Source organism: Cynocephalus volans, chromosome 2, assembly GCF_027409185.1.
Source record: "Cynocephalus volans isolate mCynVol1 chromosome 2, mCynVol1.pri, whole genome shotgun sequence".
Classification (NCBI taxonomy): Eukaryota; Metazoa; Chordata; class Mammalia; order Dermoptera; family Cynocephalidae; genus Cynocephalus; species Cynocephalus volans.
Window position 1 is genome coordinate 149550172 of NC_084461.1, and position 25586 is coordinate 149575757.

Genomic DNA, 25586 nt, shown 5'->3' on the forward strand with positions numbered 1-25586 from the left:
GAGTGATAATGACAACAAAGAAACAAAACAACAATTTAACAAAATACCCACTAAATACACAAGCAGCCCCAGGTAGGTATCTGAGGAACTCAGACTTCATATTGCTCTCTCTTGGTCAGAACTGTGAAATTCTAATCTTAATGCAGGCTGGCTGGTTAGCTCAGTTGTTTAGAACGTGGTGTTTTTTTTTTTTTTTTAAAAAATGATGACCGGTAAGGGGATCTCAATCCTTGGCTTGGTGTTGTCAGCACCACGCTCAGCCAGTGAGCTAGCCGGCCATCCCTATATAGGATCCGAACTCGTGGCCTTGGTGTTATCAGCACCGCACTCTACCGAGTGAGCCATGGGCTGGCCTAGAGCGTGGTGTTTTAACCGTACTGGACAGTCGTAAAAAAAAAAAAAAAAATTTTTTTTTTGTCCTTTTTGTGACCAGTAAGGGGATTGCAACCCTTGGCATGGTGTCACCCGCACCGCACTCAGCCAGTGAGCGCACCGACCATCCCTATATAGGATCCGAACCCGCGGCGGGAGGGCCGCTGCACTCCCCCAGCGCCGCACTCACCCGAGTGAGCCATGAGGTCGCCCCCCCCCCCAAAATCTTAATGGGATACCCACAGGTTACAGTAACTCCCTTCCAATTGAAAAGGAGGTGAAGGAGTCACTATTTAACTTAAATAATTCACATTTCATTTATAAATACAAGTTAAGCAGCAACATATGAAATTTGCATATAAAACCATGCTATTATTAAAAGTAACAAAACATCATTTTTCTATCATACCTCATGTTCTAGAAACAATGCTTTCAGTTGACCTTTTGACCAATAATCCAGTGCATATGCCAAAAGTTTCATTGAGAGAGTATTGACACGTAAAAAGTTTCCAACAAAGACAACTCTGTTTATTTTCTAAAAGAAAAGAAGAAAGTGACTTGTAAAAATAATTATTAAATAGATTTTACAATACAAAGGGTTTACAAAGTCTATTTAAAAATGTGAACAACTACCTTTTATTAGAGCTAATTACTACATTCCTGGCATAATGTTCTATAATCCTGAATATTTATAAATTAGTTCTGGACATTCCAAAACCCATGGAATGTACAACACCGGGAGTGAACCCTAATGTAAACTATGGACGACTTTGGGTGATAATGATGCGTCAACATAGTTCCATGGATTATACCAAATGTACCACTTTACATTGTGGAAGTGGATAGTGAGGGAGGATGTGTGTATGTGGAAGGTATATGGGAACTCTCTGTACTTTACACTTAATTTTACTGTAAACCTAACTGCTCTAAAAAATAAAGTCCATTAAAAAAAAAGTTCTGGAAAGATCCTAGCAAATGATTATAGGTAAGACTTATTTTTGATAATGACCAATAAATAATCCATTTAAAAAGTAATTTTGAAACACATTACTGATGAGATTAAAGGAGTCAAACCAAGGAAAAGTATTGTAAAATGCATGGACGCTATACAGAGTTGGAGAGTAACACTGATGGGGGTTATTGGCATGTGCATTCAACTGCTAGGATTCTAGCATTCTCTGTCTCCATCAAGCCATTGTCTTTGCTAAGATTCCACACTCATTAATTTGGTTTCTTAGGTGCCCCTATGATTAGGAAATATTCGATGGGGGAACTGCTGTTTGATTCTCCAAAAAACCTATTTTTACTCTTACGATAACACATGGACTTTTAAATATAAGTGCACATGAATTTGGACAGTATAAACCATGGCCTTAATAACTGTTAAATTAATCAGCCAGTAAAAATCTACAGGGCTAAGAACAAAGATCCCAGATTACTGTCAGCCTCCAAAGTGAAATATTCCCAAAATCTAGGTTAAAAGGCCCAATATTAAGAAAACTAAGAAAATTCTAGATTTAAACAGAATTCAGAGGACTTGATAGATGTTTTCTTTGCTACAGCCTTTCTACCATAAATATCTACATGCATGGTACCTTCACCTCTCAAATCTTTGCCTAACAGTTACAATTTCAAAAAAGCCTACCTTTATCCACCCAATGACAGCAATTTGTCCTCTGCCACATTCTGCCCTACTTCCAAATCTCTTTAACCTGTTTTATTTTCTCTTTTCAGAAAATTTAGCATTTATCACCTAATACATACTAAAGGATTCACTTAATACATCACTAGAATGAATGGCTCCACATTGCTATATTCACTAATTTATCATATCCTAAATGCAGTGTTATAATACCAAGGTCAAGGTCAGATCCCTAATATATGCCAGCCACTACCTTCCCCTCCCCCCTCCCTGCCAAAGCCCCCTAACTCTCCTAGGTGCCTAGAACAGTGACTGGCACATGATACCCTATAAATATTTACTCAATGAATAAATGAGTGAATGAATAAATGAAGGATTCCTTCAAAAAGCAAACCTCTCAATCCATCTAAAGTATTTGATGATACTGACAAAAATAAAATGAGCAAATATGTCTAGTATATAAAGGTAGAATTATACATATACTCTCTTCCAAATAAAAATATCCCAACTATGTGGTCAATCTAGTAGTATATGCTTTTCAGTTTTCTTAGAGTAAGCAGTATATATCATTCAAATATCATGTGAAGAACAAATCTCAATGCCTTCATAGCCCTGTACAATGCTGCTTGATCCATATGCAACAAGGCAGCACTGTAAAGAAGCCGAGGGCAGTAAGAAAACTTCCAAGTATTAATCTAATGCAGTATTAACAGTAAAAAATAATTACATTAAAATGTTTTATGCTTGGAAAGAACTTTCTTTTGCATCCTCAAGAGATTTAGGTTGTGTATGCCTGAAAAAGTTTCTGGATGAATATAAAATGTAAACATGTATTTGTCCTATTCCAATTTGAATTATCTGCTTTCTTTACAGGTACCATAACAACTGAGTATAAAACATATATATGCGTAATGAGTCTTAGGACTTAATGGAACAGATCTCAATCCTAGAAGTCTCAAACCTAGAAGCCCTGTCAGATGTACATAAAACTAAAATTCACATTTTAATTTTTTTTTTTTACCTCATTAACAGCACACATTCGTGCCACAGAACCAATGTTATTGGTTATAGTAACTAAAGTAGCTCTTGCCAGATCTTCTTTACTAACAGATTCTCGCTTCTCCTTATAAATCATATTCCCAAAACTGCAAAGAAATGAAAAAAAGTCAAATTTGCTGATAACAAGCAATATTTCATACATTAGTAGATATATCCATAACCTGGATATTCTTATAAATTAGAACCAAGAGTTCTAATAGGGATAAAATCAAAACAAATTAACAAAAATATACACAAGGGTACAGTGGTAACTTTTAAAAAATTAATTAAAATTAAGTCTCAAAGTACAGTTACCTGTTATAAAGAAGCAAATATTACTAAAATGTCTTCATTTTAAAAACTGACACAAAATAATTAAATTAAAAGACTATTATTTTAGGAAGCCAAGAAATAGGGAAGTATATTTTGACTTGCTGTAGTCAAAATGATAAAATGTTTCCAAAGATATCTCAGCTTTAACTTCAAATCCCTTTTCATTCAGTCACAAGTATTTATGACATAGCACTGTGTTGGGGGCACAATGCAAGTCCCTCAAGCAGTATATTAGTCTACTGCAGCACTGTCCAATAGAAATAAAATGAGCCACACGTAACTTCGTATTTTCTTATTAGCCACATTAAAAAAGACAAAAATAAACAGGTGAAGTTTAATTTTAATTGTACATTTTATTTAAGTCAATATATACAAATATTGTCATTTCAACATGTGGTCTAACCACATATCAAGTGTTTGATGTACATGTGTGGCTAGAGGATACCATACCGGACAATGCAGGCCTAGACAGAGGAAGAGAGAGAGCAACAGAAGTACTTACTATAACAGGAAACAAACAAACACAAAAACCCCAAACCACAAGCTACCTTGGGAACACAAAGGAAAAAAAGATCCTGTATCACTGTGGTTAAGAGGAAAAAGTTGACAAGGTATGAAGGAAGCTTATTCAGAGTAAAAGGACTGGAAGAAGTTAGACAGAAAAAAAGAGAAGGAAAATGTTGGGCACACAGAAACAAGAACTGAAAACATCTATGAAATCACAAGTAACACCAGATGTTCAGAGCAAAAGGTCCATGAGAGAGAAAGGAAAGAGACACTTCTGAGGAGTCAGGCAAAGTCCACAACTGAAGGGCACTGGATGCCTTGACAAAGAATTTGAGGTGAACAAGCAATAACCAGTTAGAAAGTATAATGGGAGAGAAGATTGATATAAAACAGAACAAAAAATATAGAAAAATTAGGAAAAAATTTCTATGTTCCATGTACACAGAGGAGTTTAAAAATGGCTGAAAACTAGCCAGCTGCCAAAATAAATAAATTAGTCTGAAAGGCACAGACTGATATCCAATAGAAGAAATATGAAATAATTAGGAATAAATTTAAAAACCAATGTTCAAACATATATGAAGAGAACTTTAAAAATGTCTGAAAACTGGCCAGCTGCCAAAATAAATAAATAAAGTCTGAAAGGCACAAAAGTAGCCTTACACAAACAGGAAAACTGCTAAGTTCTTCAACAGGGATGGCGAGTATTAATATCACAAAGATGTCATTTGTCCCTAAGTTAATATATAAATTTAGTGAGAATCCAAAAAAAGGGACAACCTTTTTAACTTTTTTGTACTAGAGAAAATGTAAAGTTCATATGGGAAATTAAAGAAGCAAGGGTTGGGGGGCACTAGCCCTTTTAGATATTAAAATATGGTTTTATGCTTCTATAAATCTAAGAGTATAGTGCTGATGCATCAATAGAGTAATGAAAAGAATCCAGTGTATGATAAAGAAGTCACTGCAAATCAGTGGAGTAAATATGGACTATTAGGTATTAGGGCCTTCTGAAAAAAACTGAAGAACTAAAGCTGGCTCTGCACCTCACACAAAAACCCAAGGTAAAGCTCTAAGAAAATCAAAGACTGAAATATAAAAATAATACCAATAAAGTATCAGAAGAAAACAAGGGCTTATTCCTTTATATATCTGGAATGCAGAAGACTTACTTACTATGAATCAACATCGAGAAGCCATAAAGGAAAAGACTAATAAGTTCAACTGTATAACGATCCAACAGAAAAGTAGAATATGAACGCTCACTCACAGAAAAGAAAATATGCTAGGTTCTTAACCTCACTATTGCTAAGAGACATGCAAATTAAAATTACATTAAGATACGACTTCTCCATCAGATTAGCAAAAATTCCAAAGTCTGACAGCATACTACTGGTGAAACTTTCATCTACTGCAGGTGAGAGTGAGAAATATATATAGTATAAAAGTAGTATACCGCTACTTTTGAGGGCATACTTAATATCACAAAAATGCTTCTGCAATCCTACTTTTGGGAATTTTACCCACAGACAAGCCTACACACACACAAAATAAGGACACAATGACAATATGGAAAGATATCTAGGATACATTTTAACATATTATACTGCTTTTTGTATAAGTGAAGTGAAGGATAATAAGAATATATATTTGTATTTACATAGAGAAACAATGGAAGGATACTCAAGAACAAATAAAAGTTGTTTTGTATAGGGTGACTAGGGATAGACATTTTAATGTATACTTAATTTTTAACTACATCAATGTTAAAAACATGAAACCCAAACTGAGTGAGAAAGCACCCTGATACACTGCTTTCTAAAAATTAAATAGGCAACTTGAATTACAACATAAATGTTTAACTTACCTAGATGCTACAGCCCAACCTGGCAGGCCAAATCTTTCATAATCTCCTCCATATATATCACGAACCAGCTTGTCAGCTTGGGTACTATCTCCTTTGGATGCCATTTCAAGAGCCTCTTCAAAACTTTCACAGCCAGTCAATAAACTGCATAAACCCAGAAAGGTACCCCCTCCAAGGCTAAAGGAGATAAAGAAATTTGCTAAGTTGCATTTACACACCGTATTCTTCCTCCAAAGTAGAAGGGTGGATCATTCATTCATTAAATAAATACATAGAACATATTACTAATGCTAAGTGCTGAAACAGTAACACAATGAAGAAAGGCAAGAAAAATTGTAAGTAAAACCAAGTTTTTAAGATCGAAAAATAAACCAAAGGAAAAAAAATCACTCGGTGGAAACAGCATGAAGACAGAAAGGACCCTGGATATATTCCAAAGTCTTCGCCCAATACCTTAAACTTCGTAGTTGCTAAAAACATATTTTTGTGTGTGTTAAAAAGAAATTAATGTTAAAAATTAGTACCATATGAATTAAAAGGAGAAAAATCTGTAATTTTAAATGGTCCCCCCAAAACGATTTTGTGAAAAGCTTATTTACTTGGCCTGACAGGGCTGAGATCCATTCAATGTGATATATTAACATTTAACATGGGCTGGCCTGTTAGCTCAGTTGGTTAGAGCATGGTGCTGATGACACCAAGGTCCAGGGTTCCATCCCTGTATTGCCCAGCTGCCAAAACAAAAACATTTAACATGACCTAGACGTAAAGACAACGAGGAAATTTATGCCCAATGGTCATCTGTTAATGACAGAAATCTGCTTGGTTCTATAATTCTTTTGAATATGCTGACAAAATGAAATCAGGTCTCTCTAATCCCTGAACTCAAAACCTTTGCTCCCTAGGCTCTCCTAAATTTCTAGCAGGTTCTTATTCCTGAATCACTGATGGATTTAATTAACAGACTGAATTTCTGTCCTGTAGAGCTAACTGTAGATAATACTTATGTGTTAATTCTTTGGCACAGAAAGTTACAATGGAGGTGAACTTTTAACCACCATAAAAATAAAGTACTAATTAAAGTATCATTTAAACAGGAGTACAAGTTTAAAACTGAAATGATTTTTTTCACAAATCTATTTTAAAGTATCCTAAAATCTTTCTTCCTTAAGTAAATAGGAGTTCACCTCTCCTTAAAAGTTGTTAAGTATGTAAGAGAATCATATGGAAAAATTTTAAATCTTATTTTGCATTCATATTTCAGGTATCACAGAAATTTTTATAGGCTATTTGGGAACACTAATGTTAGCCCATAAAGAGTTTCCATTAAATTCATCTTATAAGAATTACACATCCTGATTTGGTCATCACACATTGTACACATGTACTGATATTCAACTCTGTAACCCACAAATACATATAATCAATTATTTTTAATTTAAAAAAAAAAGGATTACATTGTTACCCAATATTGCAGTTTAAATGTGAAATCTATTCAGTATATGGGCATGCTTAAGGCTTAAATATAAAAAGTGAAAACATGAAAAGAAGAAAACTGCTTTGGAAAATAAAATATAGATACTGTAGTTTTGAAATCAATAGAATATTGTTGCTTCCAAGTAAATGTTTTCTTTAAATTAAGGAAGAGATGTTATTAGAATCATCCTAGATAAAAATTCACTCCTACCATTATGGAAAGTTTGATGCCAATTGATGCTGACCAATAATAAACACTGATTTTAGTTTAGTTGAACTTTTTTTTTTGGACAGCTGGCCAGTACAGAGATCCAACCCCTTGACCTTGGTGTTATACCATTGTGCTCTAACCAACTGAGCTAATCAGTTGCTCCATTTAATTTAATCTTTACATATACATCTTATAAAAAGATATTTTTTGCAACATTTTAATACATATAACATTTCTTACTGTTGTACAAATACATGTTATCTTCCTGGGGAAACCAGCATTAATATATTGACTTCACAACTTAAGTATATAAAACAATGTGAATGCTACAATAAGACTAAAGGTTACTACCTTGTCCCAGTCACTCGTTTATAGTTGTCTTTGGAATGGACTGCTAAAATACTGACTCCTGAGCCAATGTTCACTACTAACAGTGGATAGGGATCATCCAGATTAAAAGGCATCTTTTGGCATCGCTCAGGTTCTGAGGCATTAGCAAAATAATAGCACTCTGCTTGTCCATTGAAACTGACAGAATCTATATACAGCAAGCCCTTTACAAGGCAGTCAAGTTCATCCAGTTTGTGCAGGTGGAGGTTTCCAATCTGTGAAAAATAAAAAATTTAAGCAGAAAAAAAAGGGACAGCATTTAAAATACTTAACTGTACAATTTTCATATACTTCACAAAATTTCAAAGCCATCTATGACCCCTACATTTTCACTTTTGTTTTATGTCAAAATCTCTGGGATTTCATGTAGTCTATTGGTTGTCAGTAAGGACAGTATCATCTCCCGGAGCATTTTAGTTTTCAAAAGATGGGGAGGAAGGAAGGAACAAACTGACATTTAGCGGGGCAGGAACTTGGGATGCCAGACATCTACAATGGGTGGGACAGTTCTATAAAACGAAGAATTATCCCATCACTGCATTATCTTTGAGCGTTCTACCAGACATTTTTGTAATGGCAATAGGAAAATTTGTTTACAATCATCTGAGCCCATAAGCACAATTAAAAAAAAAAAAAAATCAGTCTGTGTGTATAAACATAAAATATTCTTCATATTTTTTTTGGGGGGGGGGGTGAGGATGGGGATCTGAATCCTTGACCCTGGTGTTATCAGCACCACTCTATGACCAAATGAGCTAACCCGCCAGCCCTATGTGGTTTTAACATATATTAACTTTGTTAGGAATTCAACCACCACATAAACCAAAAGAATACTGTGCTTTTTACTGTTTGGACTTTTACCAAGTATTGTTCAGCACCTTAGAAAGTCATGTCATCAACAGCAACGTCACTTATGGTATCTGATTCTCCAATAAAACAAACCATATCAGTCTGGCATCTGTAGATTTATTATGAAAACCAAAGCTATGTATAGGTACTAGCATCTAACTATTTCACTATGTCCTCTGGTATAATCATACCAGCGAATCTACCTACTGATATGTAAATACCTTCATTTCCTGTCTTTATATTATGATTTGGGTACTTGTCTGAAATTATTAAATTCATTTCTGGTTACTAAAGAGTGTATTATAAAATATTTTTTATACCTCTTTTCACAGCACTAGTATTAATTGTAATGCATTGTACTTTTATTTATAAGTTACCTATCTGTGTGGTCTAGAATATTATACTCTATGAGGGCTAAGTCTGTGTCTTATTCTTAGCTGTGTCCTTCCAGTGTTTAGCACAATATCTGACACATACTAGATGCTCAAATATCTGCCTAATAAAATGCCAACAAAAACGAATTTATAGACCTTCATCATTAGACAATTTTGTTACATATTTTTCAAAAATTAGAACTCAATATTTGGATACTAGTATCTTCAATGGCCAGGTGAGAGCTGGCTCCATGAACACTACTTTTGGCAAGAATACTGGCAAACAAATATTAACTGTCCAAACAAACTGGTCTCAAATTCATAAAATTTATGTTCAAATTACTCAAACTGAGTACATATCAGCATAATTCAAAAAAAAAAAAAAGTTTAAATAAAAATTTAGATCTTTAAACTACCACAAATTATCAAGGGCTCACTTATGTGAACCAAATAAGCAATCCCTTACGTTATATTAACAGAATTTTCTTATGTGACTGAGAAATTAAGTGGCTCAAATCTACAATTTCAAGGAAAACAAATTTCAGTAGACCCAAATACCAACTCTGAACTCTTTATTCTATTGGAAAAGACCAGAAGCTTGACAAACCTCTAACAGTACATAAATCAACACTCAGTGTTCCTGCTATATCCAAACCACCAGGAAAAAGGTGGTATAAGAATTTTCATTCAGGTGTTTATTAATCAAAAGTCCAGACTTAGGATTTCGGAAAGAGATGGCCCTGGAAGGATGACTATACAAATAATACTCAAAAAACCATGCAAACATAAGACAATAATAGTGAAAATAATTTAAACCCCATTTATATCTGGCTTTGTACACTGCTAAATTTATTAAAGTCACCTTTGTAGCACAGAACTAAACTTAGCAGTTTACCAATTATGTGCAACATGCCTAAATATAGGCAATTTTTACTCATCCCATAAAGGTGTTTAAGACATCCCAAACGAAAGGCTAGTCATGAATACTTCCCCTGCACCCAAACGGTACTAATCTAAATAACATGACAGATGGAAACCTAGCCTGATATTTAAGAAATTGTACAGAATGGGTATCAATTTTTGGTTTGGAGTAAAAGATATCTACCGTGCGAAAATCTTTTTCAAACTTGTAAGCACCGCCTCCTGTAGCACACAGCACCGTCTGTAATGTTGAGAAGTTTTTATCTCTTCCCATTTGGATAAAAGTAGGCAGGTCCTGGGTTGGAAATCTGATAAAGTGCAAGTTTCCTCTTCGGCCAAAAAGTGTTAAATCCTTCAGTTCAAGGTGTACATCCCGAATGCCAGTGGATCCATATGCTACATTGGACGTCAGATATTTCCGAATACTTTTTAAGCTCTCAACTTCTTCTTGTTCTTCCTCTGCTGTGATATCGATAGGTTCAAAATAAGAGAGCTTTACCAGAGTTCCCCCAATGTCCATGCCAAACCACGGGAAAGCTGTGAATTTAAAAAAAAAAAAAAAAAAAAATTTATATATATATATTTTATTTATTTTAGAAATGCAGATTAGGAACTACATTTACCCTGAATCACACATTTAGTCAATAATACTTATTGGGCAAGCAACATTTCCTATGTGCAACTCACTTTTTTCCCTTCAAAGTTTTATTTGTATTTTCTAAAAACTCATAACAAAGGATGCTTAGAAATGGCCCAGTGCCTATTAATTCCTGGTCTGATAGGCATTCCTTTTCATTTATTAAGTACTTATCATGTGCCCAGGGGACAGGAAGAATCTGGATCAATTCTGTCTCAATAAATAGGTCATCATCTAGGGCTTAAAATTCTTTGTTTCTATGAAGATTTTAATATAATAAAATTGGCCTACAATCACTTCAAGTAACCCCAGGGAAAAGTACCTCCTTAAAACTAATCATTTTCTTTTCTCATTAAGTGTATTAGGTTTCCATGTCAATCACTGTACAGTATATGCATGTATTGAAACACCGTACCCCATAAAAATAAAGTTGAAAAAAAAGTATACTATGTGTTTCTTTGGTACATTTGGTTAATAAAATTAGCTTTTAATAATGTCTACTCAGGGACAAGCATATTTGGGCAAGCAATATCGTTCAAGTTTAGGACTTGGCATTCTCTCAATAACTGGACTATATGACTTTGGAAAAGCCATTAATCTCTCTGGATCTTACTTTCCTTAATTCTCTTCAGTAAGTAATTATTGAGTATCTCCTCTACTCTAGGACATGGGAATGTAAAATAAAATAAAATTCCTGCCCTCGAAAACAGCTCAATCTAATAGGGGAATGTAAATACAAATACACAAGAATAGACAGGCAAAATAAAATGATATACAAAGTACTAAGGAATGCTAAACTTTATGCCTATGTAGGAAAGTAGGGAAATCTAGTAACAGAAAAGCTTATCCAAAGACAAAGAAGCATAAGTCAGTATAGTTGGGGAACTAGAAAAAATTAGGGCTGAGGAAATAAGAGTCACAGAGGGGCTTGCACACTAGGCTAAGGAGCTTAGACTTGAACCTGCAGACAATGTGGACACTCCTGATGTTCTAAGCAGGGACTGGCACAGTCTAGGTGCAAATTAGAAAGCTTATTTAGTGACAGTGTGCAGAATGGACAAGAGGTGCTTAAGATGTGCCTGTAAAGTAAGGCCAAGTTACCCTAAATCTAGTAGATCCAGATCACCTAGATATTTAAAAAATACAGATTATGGAGCCCTCACCCCAGATGTACTGAAAAGTAATCTTTAAGAGTGCAATCTGGGGCTCTACTTAAAAAACAAAAACAAAAACTCCATCTAGATGATTCTACTATAAATAAGAAGCAACAGAAGCAGAAGAAACTAAATTTTCTCCATCTTGTTGGGTGGCTAGCAGCAGAGGCCATCTTACATAAGTAATACCCTCTTGAAATAAATGGTAGGCCATTTACAGAAACCATACACAGACCCTTAGGTATAAAGAAATGTGGTATCACTAAATTTTGCTTTCAGTTTGTGAGATCTAGTTTCTGCTTTAAGAAATTCATGTTAATGTACCAACCAGCTACCCCACCAAAAAGAAAAAAAAAATTCATGTAAAAAGTTATAGATTGCCTGTTCAAATAAGTAAGTAGTGGCAAGCAGCAATATTAAATTACAGAGGGGGAAATTAACAAGAGTGTTTGCTTGGACAAATACACTTAAAACAGGAGCAGGTCTATTGATCCAATAAACCAAAGATATTTCTTCAGAATTCTCACAATCTGTTGAAAAGACATATAATTAGGACACTTATTTATGGACACTATAGAAAACAAAGGAATTCTTCTGATTATTATATAATGAGAATGAATTTTCCTATTTGGCTGAATGCTTGATTCTACAAGATTGTGTGGGGAGGGGTAGAAATCACTAGTGCCACATAAAGTACCTTTTGGGATAGAACAATTTCTTTTTTTTAAAGATGACCGGTAAGGGGATCTTAACCCTTGACTTGGTGTTGTGAGCACCACGCTCAGCCAGTGAGCGAACCGGGGGCCTTGGTGTTATCAGCACCGCAGTCTCCCGAGTGAGCCACGGGCTGGCCCGAACAATTTCTATAAAGTGAGATTTATTAAGATAAAAACACTTATTCTCCAAATTTCAAAATACATTACATACCAATATTTGCAGGTTTTCTTTCTGTGTCTCATGTCAAACACAGGTGTGAAAACATACATACAAATATAAAAATGTTACCCATGCAACTACAAAGCTAATTATAAAGCATTACCAGGTTTAAATTTCATGCCATTTTTATTTTCAGCCAGAAACCTCTGCTCCCAGGTTTATAAATACCTGAATACTGCCATTCTTGAAAGCAATAACCCCAATTAACACACACATGAAGAACTTTTAATTCTTACACAAAACCATGAATTAAGTTTCAAAGGAACCTTGAAACTGCCAAGAAAATATTTCAAGTTTACAGATAAAATATTGGGGAATAAGAAATTACCTACTTTTCTAAAGCTATGAATTAGTATCAAGGTTTCTGACTCCAAAGGTATATCAACAGCCAATTCCAAAATGCGTAACTCTGATCACTGTAATGCACGTAGTGAAGTATTTAAAACTCACATGAGACACACACAATGAGTTGAGTGCTACTTGAAAAGTGTATGAAGAGTGTTATTACAGTGAATGGATTTGGTAACCACTATGTAATGCATGTAGTGAAGTATTAAGGACACATCTACAAAAGTGTTAATGTTTACTGACTCACAGAGAAAGAAAATGACTCTTTAGGTATAATTTTCATTAAAATGATAAAAACAACCTTCCAGTGGTTCTTTAACAGGCTTTTTGGGCATGCTGTCTGCATGAAACAACCAAATTTGTCCTAATTCAAAAAGAAAACGTTACACAAAAAGTAAAAATTCCTAAACAAAGCTATATATTATTACAGTATACTAAATCTCTTATTTATAAATCTTGAGTTATATTAAATACTCAGAATATTATAAATATGTATGTCAGGCATAATGAATCACCACCACCACCACCAACTAGGAACTCATAAAACAGAATATTATTAAATTTCAAACCTTTGTGTGACCCATTTATCTGTATATTGGACTAGAAAAACAATTTTCTATATAATATTTTAAATTGTAAAAACTATATGATTTCATTAAGAGTTACTGCCCACAGAGGTAGTTTTTTAAAAAATCAACAATGCAAAAAGCCCAAGACTCATTACATATCTAGCCTACTAGATGTTTGTTCTTTTAGTGCTGTCTGTTCTGAAAGAGGTTAACTAGAGATGCTTTACTGCAGATGATTTCTTGGTAACCGTAATATGCAAACTGAAAAATTACGTGCCCATTCCATTTCTAGCAGATCTTAATTTTGATGATTTTCTTAAAATCAAGGAGGTAGGGACTGAAGGGGAACTCAGCCCTGCCAGTTGCTTCAATTGAAAAAAAAAAGGTAATAGCCACCTTTTGCATAGAGATCCTTTCAACTCAGCAGGTCCTGGAATTCATTTCCTTATGCCAGAGAAATAATCAATCACTATTCAAAAAGCACGACGGTGGCAGAAAGAACACAGAAGACACAAATTCTCAATTATGATCCACTCTTATTTAGCAAGTGGTCTAACTTTTATTTTCCAGTGTATTAGAAAAAATACTGGGCCGGCCTGTGGCTCACTCGGGAGAGTGTGGTGCTGATAACTCCAAGGCCACGGGTTCGGATCCCATATAGGGATGGCCGGTTGCTCACTGGCTGAGCGTGGTGCTGACAACACCAAGTCAAGGGTTGAGATCCCCTTACCGGTCATCTTTTAAAAAAAAAAAAAAGAAAAGAAAAAATACTTATGCTTGCTATTTTGTCACTTACCAAAATGAAGGGGTGTAATGTAGAAACCCCAAATCTGAGAGGGCCATTGCACAGTGTTTATCTATTCCGAAGAAATCACCTGGAGGTCAAGCAGTTACAGACGTGGGTTTATTAGACTTACAAGAGGCACCAAGGGTGGGTGGGCAGGCAATAAGAAGTCCGTGCTGCCATGGAGCACACAGCAGTTAGTCAACAGATCAATGTAAATCCCTTTCACATGCAGGCCCTCAACCAGATCACTTTCATGTGCAAGCCCTCAACCAGCTAATGTAAGTCATTTTCACATGGTGTCCTACTTCTTCCAGCATCCTATTTATCTAAAGGGGATGTGACTTTCCTTGGATAACCGCCTTGGCCAGAGGCATCTCCCCCCCCCACCCCCAGGGAGGAGGGAGGGGAGAGACGCATGGAGCTCAAACCACTATTTGCAATGAAGATATGAGGTAAATACCACAGGCCCACCTAATAGTTCTCTGACAAGAAAAATACCACAGTAACCTAAGAAATCAAGTTAGTATCTGTATCTATAATTTTGTTACTCCTGGTCAAGGGACAGTTTAAAATAAAAGTGGGTCACCAGTGCATAAGCAGCATATAACCTAAACATTTCTTATTTTTTGCAAATAAAACAGTCAAAGCCAAGGTGAAAGAAATGAACCAAAATACATTTAAAAAGCAAAACAAAACACACATTCCATAAATACAAATAGCCTGTTGATGACAGCAAATATAAAGTAGCTTCTCCAGACTGAGAATTTCCTAGAATCTCTCATGACCTGTTTATTTGGCCTTAAAAAAAAAAAAAAAAAAAAAAAAAGCTCCTATTCTATGTCACAACTGGTCTTATGAGAGTTGGCATTAGTTCTCCATATTTAACAAAACTATCCCAAATTACCACAAGGATAGAGTGCTACCAGGTAGATTATGATTGTAGAAGGAGAAACCTGCATGTCCCAGAACCTTTTTGAATGATTAAACAGCAGAAAATACCTAGCCACAAGAGCAACTTAATTCCTAAAAACATGTGTTAAGTTTGCTATCTTACTGAGTGTTGGTAAGGAGGTGGGGACTGACGAGCTATTTAATTGCTATGGATCCCATACAGATTTTGATCCAAGGGGTCCCTACACCAAATTAGGCAATTTAATTGTTCTTTAGGCGTAAAGAGAAACCAAAGCTGAAAATGCTCAAAACATTATAGGGTATTCTAAGAGAAAATTCTAAAATGGGCATGTACACTGGTAAATTCCAGATATGCTTCAAGTTCTTAAATAAAAAACATTTCACTCATCTGAATAATCATTCCAAATAAAAATGGTGGTGTTTTGAAATAGAATAAGATCTTTACACCTTCAGCACTATGATTCCTTAGAAGCGCTTCAGGTAAAATTTTTTCTTTAATAAATTAGTTGTCTCAGGGAGCTATATTAGAAACTATTACCTCCAAGTGCACCTTATTATCCATCTGCTATGGTGTGAATGTGTCCCCCGCCCAAAACTCACTGAAGCTTGGTCACCATTGTAACAGTGTTAAGAGGGTGGGAAATCAGACTGGTATTTGAAATCACCTCCTCGGGGAGATGATTGGATTGTGAGGACTCTGTCCTCATGAATTAATGAGTTATCAGGGAGTAGACCGGGGTTTTATAAGGAGAAGAAAGCATGTGGAAAAGTGCTCTTGCTCAGCCCTAGTTATGTGATACCCTGTGTCACCCTAGCAAGAAGAAGGCCCTCACCAGATGTGCCCCCCTGGACCTTGATTTCCCAGCCTCCAAAACTGTAAGAAATAAATTTCATTTTATTATAAATTACCCAGTTTCAGGTATTCTAAGCAACAGAAAATGGACTGATACACTACTGGAAGTGACAGAATTCTTAATAATTAAATTTACAAACAGCCAATCAAATTATATAGAAGCAAACTACATACACATACATGCTATACAATTCTCTCTGGTCTTAAAAACTTCAAGTACCTTACTACTTGGGTTAGCAAAGCACAAACTCAAAACCTACATTAAGTCACATTTAAATATATATACACACACACATATATATACACATCACCTTTTACTATCACCTTGTTAATCCAGTTACATGAAACAGGTAAGCAAAAGACAAGCTGAAAAACGTATCTTAAAAAATCAGGGGCTGGCTGGTTAGCTCAGTTGGTTACAATGTCGTGCTGATAACACCAAGGTCTAGGGTTCAATCCCTATACCGGCCAGATGCCAAAAAAATAAAATTAAAAAAAATCACGTCAGTCAATAGGAACATGTGACTGACTTTCTCCTTACCATGGGGTTGAATTAACACAATTTCAGTTCTAGTTATATAATCTAGAAGATGTAACTTTTTTTTTTAAGATTCTAGTTAATATATGCATTTGGTTTATAACCTGGCAATGAACTTGGTGATGAATCTAAAAGCAATGTTTTCTAACACTTAAGTAAATAACGTATGAAAATGTGTGAAGCAAAGTCACTTGTTTAACCAGTATAATATATAGCTTCTTCTAGTATTGCTGTAAGAGTTAAATGAAGCAATGCGTATATAAAGATAGTGCCTTACACAAACTAAGTGGTCAATAGATGTTATGATTATTCCAAAAATTAAAACCAGAACCCTATACAATATTCAAAAATAAAAACAAATATATTTCTAGTTAACCTGAGTGATTTAAAAAATTAGATTAACAGTTTCCAGTTATATTTCCAGAATCGTTCATGTTGAAATACCTTATTTTCCACAAAAACAAGATGCTCTTTATTCTACTATAAAGAATTTGGCAGAATGTAAAAAGTCACTTTTACATATAAGAAACTGGAAATGTTATATTCTAAATCATATTAACTGACAAGTTTTTCAGCATGCCTCTATTTTAAGATTAATGGTCTCACAAGGTACCACAATGCAGTAATAATCGACTTACTTTATAAATTTTACTTCTCAACCTAATGTTTATTTTTATAAACTTTTAATGGTAATCATTATAATCTTTTTTGAAACCCCTTTGAAGAAGGGGGTATTCATACCCGATTATTAGTTTTCCCAAATCTAAGTAATCAAATCACTATCATGCAAAAAGAAAATTAACACCACCATAAGAATCAGAATGAGTCTGTCAAACTCTTTTCACTAAATGGAAACTCTAAGACAAGCAGAGAAAGTGTGTGCATTGAGGGAAGATGTCCAAGTGTTCTACATTACTGCACCTGTTAAGACACATTAATTTAATTCAGCAGATGTAAATTAGAAGTGTTTCTGTATTACTTTGTCATTTAAGCTTTCCCATCACTATTTTATAGATTCCTCGAACAACTATCATAAGAAATCATTAAATTTTTTTTTTTTTTTTTTTTTAAAAGATGACCGGTAAGGGGATCTTAACCCTTGACTTGGTGTTGTCAGCACCACGCTCAGCCAGTGAGCGAACCGGCCATCCGTATATGGGATCAGAACCCGGGGCCTTGGTGTTATCAGCACCGCACTCTCCCGAGTGAGCCACGGGCCGGCCCCAGAAATCATTAAATTTTTTAAGTTAGGGTTCAGATCCCTGCACTGGCCAGCCACCAAAGAAAAAAATTGTTTTTTAATTAGCAGATAAAACTACTAGATAGGAAAGATTTGTGTTTCTCTAAGTATTTAGACTATGCCCTATGGATGCTGGAGCAAGAACACTGGACTATGTATGAGTTAGTCGACTTGGGGCTATGAACCTCATTAGCATATGGTAGGTGTAGCCTTGGAAAAGTTACTCTGGGCTCAGTAAGTTCAATTTCCTCATCAATAAAGTTAAGACCAAGTTATCTTATATTTAAATGACAACTGGCAGTTTTCAGAGTGCTCTGGCAGGTTGCTTCTGCAGTGAAGTTTACAAGAACCCTGATGGGCAAGAAAACGTCAGTACCCCGTGTTATAGCTGGAGATTTCTTGGAACAGTTGGAAGGTCACACAAAACACTGTAAAAAACTGCAAACATCAATACAGCTCTAAGAGGAGCATGAATCCCCACATACCTAGTTGTTCTGGGAGACTATAGTTCTTAAAGTGTGACAATCACAATGGCTCAATGATTAAATAAGCCAATTACAAAAACAAGAGGTTTTTAAAAAGCTAACAATAAAAGGAAAAAAATAAAAGTTGATTTTTCTTAAATCATGGTAAGTTTTTTTTTTTTTTTTTTTTAAAGCACATGCATTTACAGATGTAGAAAAATCTCTACGGGTATTCACCATAATATTAATAATGGTTCGCTTCAGGTGGCGGGTGTTTATCTTTTTTTTTTCTGTGTTTTTTAAAACAAACGTGAACTAGTTGATATTTGAGACAAAAAAAAAAAAAGCCAAGACAATTACCTACTGGTATGCCACGTGCGTTTAAAAGCTCCAATTGTAACAACAGAGACAACTCCCAGGAACCCACCGGGATTTCAAGGACACAAGCAGGCAGCCCGAATATCAGCAAAAACGGGTTGCAATTGCCTCCCGCGCAATCTGACAGCCATGACCATCTCTTCTCAACCTGACTTCACAGGAAGCTGGGAGTGGGGACTGGTAACTCTAGTCTTGTTTGGCAAAACCCGAATCAAAAATTCCCTCTTGCACCTCCCAGATCTCGAGGAGGAAGTGGGAGGGGGCGGCAGGCGTTCGCCATGCATGTACAGGGGGATGGGGAAGAAGAACGCCTCGAACCCGGTGCTGAAACGGTCCCTCCGCTCCCCTCCCGGGCTGGGCGCTGGAGAGGAGCGACGGGCTTAGAACCAACCCGCTCCAACAAGAGACTTCCACACGGGGCCCCAGGGTGCACTCCCACCCCGGCGGTCCCAAGCCCCCATCTTACAGGGTTTCTTGGCATCCTTGATCTTCATGGCGTCGGCCTGAGGGGCGAAGGGCAGCCTCGGGACCGCAGCACGGAGAGCAGTGGCGGCGACTCCGGAGCTGGCTGGGCCGCGCGGTAAGGCCGGGCCGGTTCCTCCCCTTCCCTCAGGCCGGGCGGGGCGGGCCTAGGGCGGGGCGGCGGCGCCTTAGGCGACGCCCGGCCCAGGGAGCGGCCCCCCCACCCCCGGGAGGGGCGGCCGGGACCGAGCGAGCTGGGGAAGGCCGCCGGCCTCGCCGCTCCGGGGCCCCCCCGCAGCCGCTCCAAACAAAAGGCCCCGGTCCGCCGAGCCACCGCCGCCGCCCTGAGAAATAGCCCGCCCAGGCCGAACGCCCACGTGACACGGCCCCCTCCCCCTACTCTCCACCCTACTGCTGGGGATTGTAGTTCTCCGGGTCGTGAGGCCCCGCTCTCTGGCTGCAGCTGTGCAGATGGACTACAAATCCCAGGATGCACCGCGGCCCGCTCCTCCGAGGCCCCTCCGCTTCCGGAGATCGCCTCAGCGTGGTCCCAGCGAGGACAGGGCGGGGCCTTAGTCACGCCAGCGAGGAGGCGACCAATGGTGGCCGAGATGGGCGGGCTAGGGAAGTCTAGAGATTAGGCCTCTCCCCGCCGCAGTAAGAAAAGACGGGGTAGGGGAATTTTTGCAGGGACTGTCATGGCTGTTCTATGCGTGGCCGACTTCCCTTTGAGGCAGAAAAGCTGGTCATCGTGCTATGGAAAGCTCTAAGTTCAGGGCTCTAGAGCCACTCTAGACAGACCACTAAGTGCATTTATGAATTAAAGCCATTCACAAAGGAATCCTTAATAGAGACGCCTTAAACGTTGGGGTTGGAATGATATCAATAGTGGCATAAAAATGGTAAGTAATATTTATTTAATGCTCACCATACTTAAGGTATTGTGCTAAGTACTTTTTTGTGAATTATTTAACTCAGCAGCCTTGTGAACCACATACAGTTATTCATTTAATTGTCATTCCTGTCACCCCATTTCACACAGAACCCTAGATATTCTAGAATGGTCCAGTTTTCCACAGTTTTATTGGGTGAGAGTCACGATTTCTGATCTGACATGACTTCAAAGAATATACACTATTATGATTCACCTGTTGGGGCCGGCCCATGGCTCACTCGGGAGAGTGTGGTGCTGACAACACCAAGGCCACAGGTTCGGATCCCATATAGGGATGGCCGGTTAGCTCACTGGGTGAGCGTGGTGCTGACATCACCAAGCCAAGGGTTAAGATCCCCTTACGGTCATCTTTAAAAAAAAAAAAAAAAAAATGATTCACCCGTTGGTTCTGTAAGTCTGCATGCACAGCTGGTTCTCTACCAACCTATATCTTTGGTTGTTCCTTGCCTCTATTTGATGGTATCAAATTGGAAGTCAAAGGAGAAGTGATACATATGCCTTGTGATAGGCTGGCCATGGTGCTGGAAAGAGAGATAGAAATGAGAAGCCATAGGAATTTGGGTAAGTTTTGGACACAGGCTCTGTGGTGACAGAGGTGAGTAACATGGATGACTTAGCTTAAAAGCTAGGTTTTACCCCTGTGATGTTACTAGAATTAATAGCCTATTCACTGTTTGCTCATATATGGCGCTCCCTTTTGGTTATGTTAGGTGCCAGAAAAACACTGAACTTCCAGTAGTGAGAATTCTAGTCTTAGGTTAGCCAAAGAATAGCTATGTGAGGCTGGGAAAGTCCTTTCTCCTCTCTGGGCTTCAAATTACCCATCTGCAAAATGAGATAATTGAGATTTCTTTCATCTCTGCTTTTTGAGGTTCACTAGAATCTGTCTCTTTTTTAACACGAGATATGTTCAACCATGTTTTTCCTTAAGTTTTCACCAGTGTGGTGGAAACTGACAGGTCATCCCACTTCAGTTTCTAGCCAGTCTTTGTTCTGCAGCCCCCATTGGCTCTCAGCCCCAACCCGTGCCCCTAGCACTGTCTGGTTAATTTCATTTTCTCTTTTTTCTAGCAAGTCCTCAAAACCATTCTCGTCGGAATGAGTGCGGGAGCTGGGAAGAGCATCTGAAGGGGCTAACAGACCATCTTGCAAAGTGATAGAGACCTGACACATCCTCATTTTGCTTTTACTGAGTGGGTATCCATGGAGACAGGTGGTAGATTGTACCTAATGATGACTATACGGTCTTCTGGTATGAAGTAAACATACACTTACACATACACGCATACACGCACAATCTTCAAAGCACAGAGCAGGCTTGCAATGATAGATCCTGTCTCTAATTATATGACTGTAGAGTACAGAACATACTCTAGACAGTTCTCGGATCCACAAACTCAAATCAGCATTTCACTGTTGGATAACATTGTTAATATTAGCATCATCCATCATCATCATCATCATCATCACCCCCATCACAAGAGTAGGAGCACAATTTCATTCAACAAATATTAGTTGAGGTTTAACTATGTTCTGTTTAGTGGAGTACATGCTGGAGCAAGAGAGGTGAAAAAGAGAGAAACAATAATGAAGTCAACAAACCAAACAAGAATAAGCTGTGATAATTGATGTGAAGGAAATCATCAGGTTGATGTGCTAAAGAGTGCCTGGAGTTGTAGGGGAAGAGGTAGCTCTATTTTGGATTAAATGGTCAGGGAATGCTTCTCTAAAGAGGTGGCATTTGAGCTGGGACCCATGCAAATTGCTGAGGGAAAGTATGCCCAACAGAGGTATGGCTGGTACTGGAAGTAGGTTTGGTCTGAAGAACAGAAGAAGAAATGAGCAAGGGCTATAGTGATAGGAGATGACGTTGGAGAGTTGAGCATACTGGGCCTTGACGGCCACTGGAAGATTTTGAGCAAGGGAGTGACATGCCGTATGATTTTAGAGGACTATTCTGGCTGATTTGTGGAGAAAGGGTGGATTGGAGAAGAACCATGACTTGGAAATGGAAAGACTAGTCACCTCAGACTCCCGCCTCACCCTCCCAGCTCACATGCAATCAGTCACCAAGTCCAGGGGGCTCTGGGAGGACTCTAGGAACTGTGCAGGGACTTGAATCAGTGTGGCAACAGCAGAGATGGGGAGAAGTGCTTGATCAAGAACTTCATATTACAAATGCTCACTGAGTTCTTACAATATACCAGGCACTGTTCTATGGATTAGGGACATGGCAATGAACAGGACAAAGCCCCTGCCCTCCTGGCTTACATTCCAGAGGAACATATACAGTAAACAAGTAGACAGATGGATAGTATTATTTTAGATCATGTAAATGCTATGAAAGTCATAAAGCAGGATAAGGAATCAAGAGTGATCAGGGCTGTTTTAGTGTGCTCACTGAAGATGAATTAATTACATGAGGTGGATGGGGACAGGGAAAGGGAGGCATGAAGGATAGGTTTTAGGTTTGGGCTTAAGCTTTGGGGTAGAGGGTGGTGCCATTTACTAAGAAAGGAAGCATGGGGACTAAATAAGTGGGAAATCAAGGGTTCTCCTTGGGCTTTTTGTTCCTCCAGGGCCACTCCTCAGGCTGGGGATGCAATCTATGTTTTGTCATAAGAGCCAGCTTGTTTTAACAGATGACAGTTTGCATCTCTGAGGCCCCCAGTGTGGGTTTCATGCATTTCTGCCCTGCCCAGGAATGAGTTCTTCCAGGCATTTCCATATGGAAACAAAGAAGAGCCTCTCTGGAGCTCTTGTCTGCCTGCTGATCCCCGCCTCCTGGTACTTCAACCTCAACAAGTCCAGCCTAATCATCCTCCCACCTGCTCTTCAACTTCCTGAAGGCTCTGTCTAAGCTGGTGGTACCAGCCACCACCCACTCGCCCAAGACAGAAAGTTGGGAGTCATCCTGGACACTTCCTGCCCCCCTCATAGCACACATTCAACCAGTAACCGATTCCTTTTGTTGCTGTTATCCTCATGTCTATTCCTTCCTGTCCAACCTCACTTCTCTTGCCTGAGCACCATTCTCTGCATCTCTCATTTATACATTTTTTTTTTGCAGCTGGCCAGCCAGTTCATGTTTACTCTTAAAGGCCCTTCCTGCCTCTTGGTTGGCTTTATCTGACCCACTCTCCTTAATGCCAGAGAACGTTTTTTCAAAGGCAAACCATACTATATAATTTCTGGGGCTTAGGACCATGTCTTTCCCCATCACGTGTCTTCAAGGTAAAATACCAGCCCCTTAGCCTAGAATATTAAGACCAGTCTTGATTGGCCTCCATGTCCCTCTTTGGCTGCATCTCTTGCCTCCACTCACCCTTCAATATATGCTCTGGTAAGACAAAAACCACTTATAGCAAACTGAGTGCATCTATTGCCAGATGTCCTGAAGGCTGTGTGGAAGGCTCATGTGGAAGGCTCTCTTCTTGAGTTCCTATTTGTATTAGTCCATTTTTGTTGCTTGATAACAGAATACCTGAAACTGGATAATTATTAAAAAAAGGAATTTATTTCTTAGAGTTCCAGAGACTGGGGAGTCCAAAGTCCAGGGAATGCATCTGGTGAGGGCCTTCTTGTGGGTGGTGACCCTACAGCAGCTCAGGATGTCACATGGTAGAAATGGGCTGAGCAAGAGAGAGCTAAGCTTCTTACTTGCTCTCCTTATAAAGCCATCATAGCATGACCACCCATCACACCATCAGTAAACTAATCCATTCACGAGGATATAGTTCTCACAGTCTAATCACCTAAAGGCTCCACCTTTCAATTACAGTAATAGGATTTCCCACTGTCTTAACACTGTTGCAATGTAGATTGTTTCCAATACATGAACCTTTGAGGGACACATTTAACCCATAGCACCATTGAACACTTAGTCCTACTTTAAAACCCAACCTGGAAATCCTCTTCTCCAGAAAAACTTCCTCTCTTGTATGCTACTTCTGGTCTGTATACATGCTTGTACCTTTACCACTCACTGCATCATAATATAGTGATCCATTTACTTGCCTGTCTCCTTCACTACCAGATGAGCTCTTTGAAGGCTGGGATTGTGGCTTATTCCACTTGGTGTCCCCAAGCCTAGCATGGGGTCTGGCCCAGAATGGGGGCTCACAGATAATTACATTGAATGGGTTTGGACCAAGTCCTTCAGATGCAGCCTGGAAACTTTTATCCTTGTGAAAACTTTTAGCACCCCAATAATTAAGGACAACAAAGGCAGTTTAGCACCTCTGATTGGTGTGAATTGCTATACTTTATTAGGGTGGTACTGAAGAGAGTATAGGCTGGGAGCCATCATCTGTTTCCTAACACCACATTTAATTTGGGACAGCTTTAATTAAGCTGGCCCTCTTCCTAGGCCTGGGACACCTACTAGTGTATTTATCAAGGCTTTGACCGGGTGAGAGTAGAGTGAAGTGAAGTGGTTAAAAACGGCATCGTATGGCTGACCCGTGGCTCATTTGGGAAAGCCTGGTGCTGATAGCACCAAGTCGAGGGTTAAGATCCCCTTACCGGTCATCTTTTTTTTTTTTTTTTTTAAAGATGACCGGTAAGAGGATCTTAACCCTCGACTTGGTGTTGTCAGCACCACGCTCAGCCAGTGAGCGAACTGGCCATCCGTATATGGGATCCGAACCCGGGGCCTTGGTGTTATCAGCACCGCACTCTACCGAGTGAGCCACGGGCCGGCCCTACTGGTCATCTTTTAAAAAAAACAAAAACCCAGAAAAAACTAGGCATTGTAATCAGGCAGAATTAGGTCTCAGTCCTGATTGGTTGTGCAACTTTGGAGTGGTAATTTTTCCTATATCTCAGTTTTCTCATCTGTGACATGGGTATAAAAATGGCTTCCTTGCCATTGAGCCTTTGTGAAGATTAAGTGACTTCTTGCAGCTAAAGTGCTTAACTCAATACCTGAACTGGGAACAAAAGGGTGGCTTTGGTGGTGACTGTTAAAGAGAAAGAGTTCATGCTGATACTCGAGCCTTTTTTTTTTCTTTCTTTATTTTTATTTATTTATTCATTCATTCATTCATTTTTTTATTTTTATTTTTATTATTTTTATTTTTTTAAAAGATGACTGGTAAAGGGATCTTAACCCCTGACTTTGTGTTGTCAGCACCACGCTCACCCAGTGAACTAACCGGCCATCCCTATATGGGATCCGAACCCATGGCGTTGGTGTTATCAGCACCACGCTCTCCCGAGCGAGCCATAGGCTGGACCCTGAACCTTAATTAATTTATTTATTTATTATTTTTTTTTAAAAGATGACCGGTAAGGGGATCTTAACCCTTGACTTGGTGTTGTCAGCACCACGCTCACCCAGTGAGCGAACCGGCCATCCGTATATGGGATCCG

General features: G+C 38.3%; 1 protein-coding gene and 1 long non-coding RNA gene across 4 annotated transcripts in view; one reads left to right on the forward strand and one right to left on the reverse strand.

Annotated features, from left to right (window-relative positions):
• Window positions 1-19592, reverse strand: part of PANK3 (pantothenate kinase 3) — a 52907-nt gene extending 33315 nt beyond the window's left edge. For all 3 annotated transcript variants that reach the window (XR_010022606.1, XR_010022607.1, XM_063085672.1), the window contains exons 1-6: window positions 19263-19592; window positions 10165-10517; window positions 7798-8051; window positions 5760-5936; window positions 3036-3159; window positions 782-907 (exon numbers count right to left, since the gene is read on the reverse strand). Coding sequence is in view for 1 of the 3 variants with exons in the window: in XM_063085672.1 (XP_062941742.1) it covers window positions 782-907; window positions 3036-3159; window positions 5760-5936; window positions 7798-8051; window positions 10165-10517; window positions 19263-19290 (1062 nt within the window). In the remaining 2 variants the exon portion in view is untranslated. The remainder of the gene's footprint in view (window positions 1-781; window positions 908-3035; window positions 3160-5759; window positions 5937-7797; window positions 8052-10164; window positions 10518-19262) is intronic.
• A 367-nt stretch (window positions 19593-19959) lies between these two features.
• LOC134369293 (uncharacterized) overlaps window positions 19960-25586 on the forward strand; it is an 82924-nt gene continuing 77297 nt past the window's right edge. The window contains exons 1-2 of the long non-coding RNA XR_010022604.1: window positions 19960-20160; window positions 21285-21406. This is a non-coding gene — a long non-coding RNA (uncharacterized LOC134369293). The remainder of the gene's footprint in view (window positions 20161-21284; window positions 21407-25586) is intronic.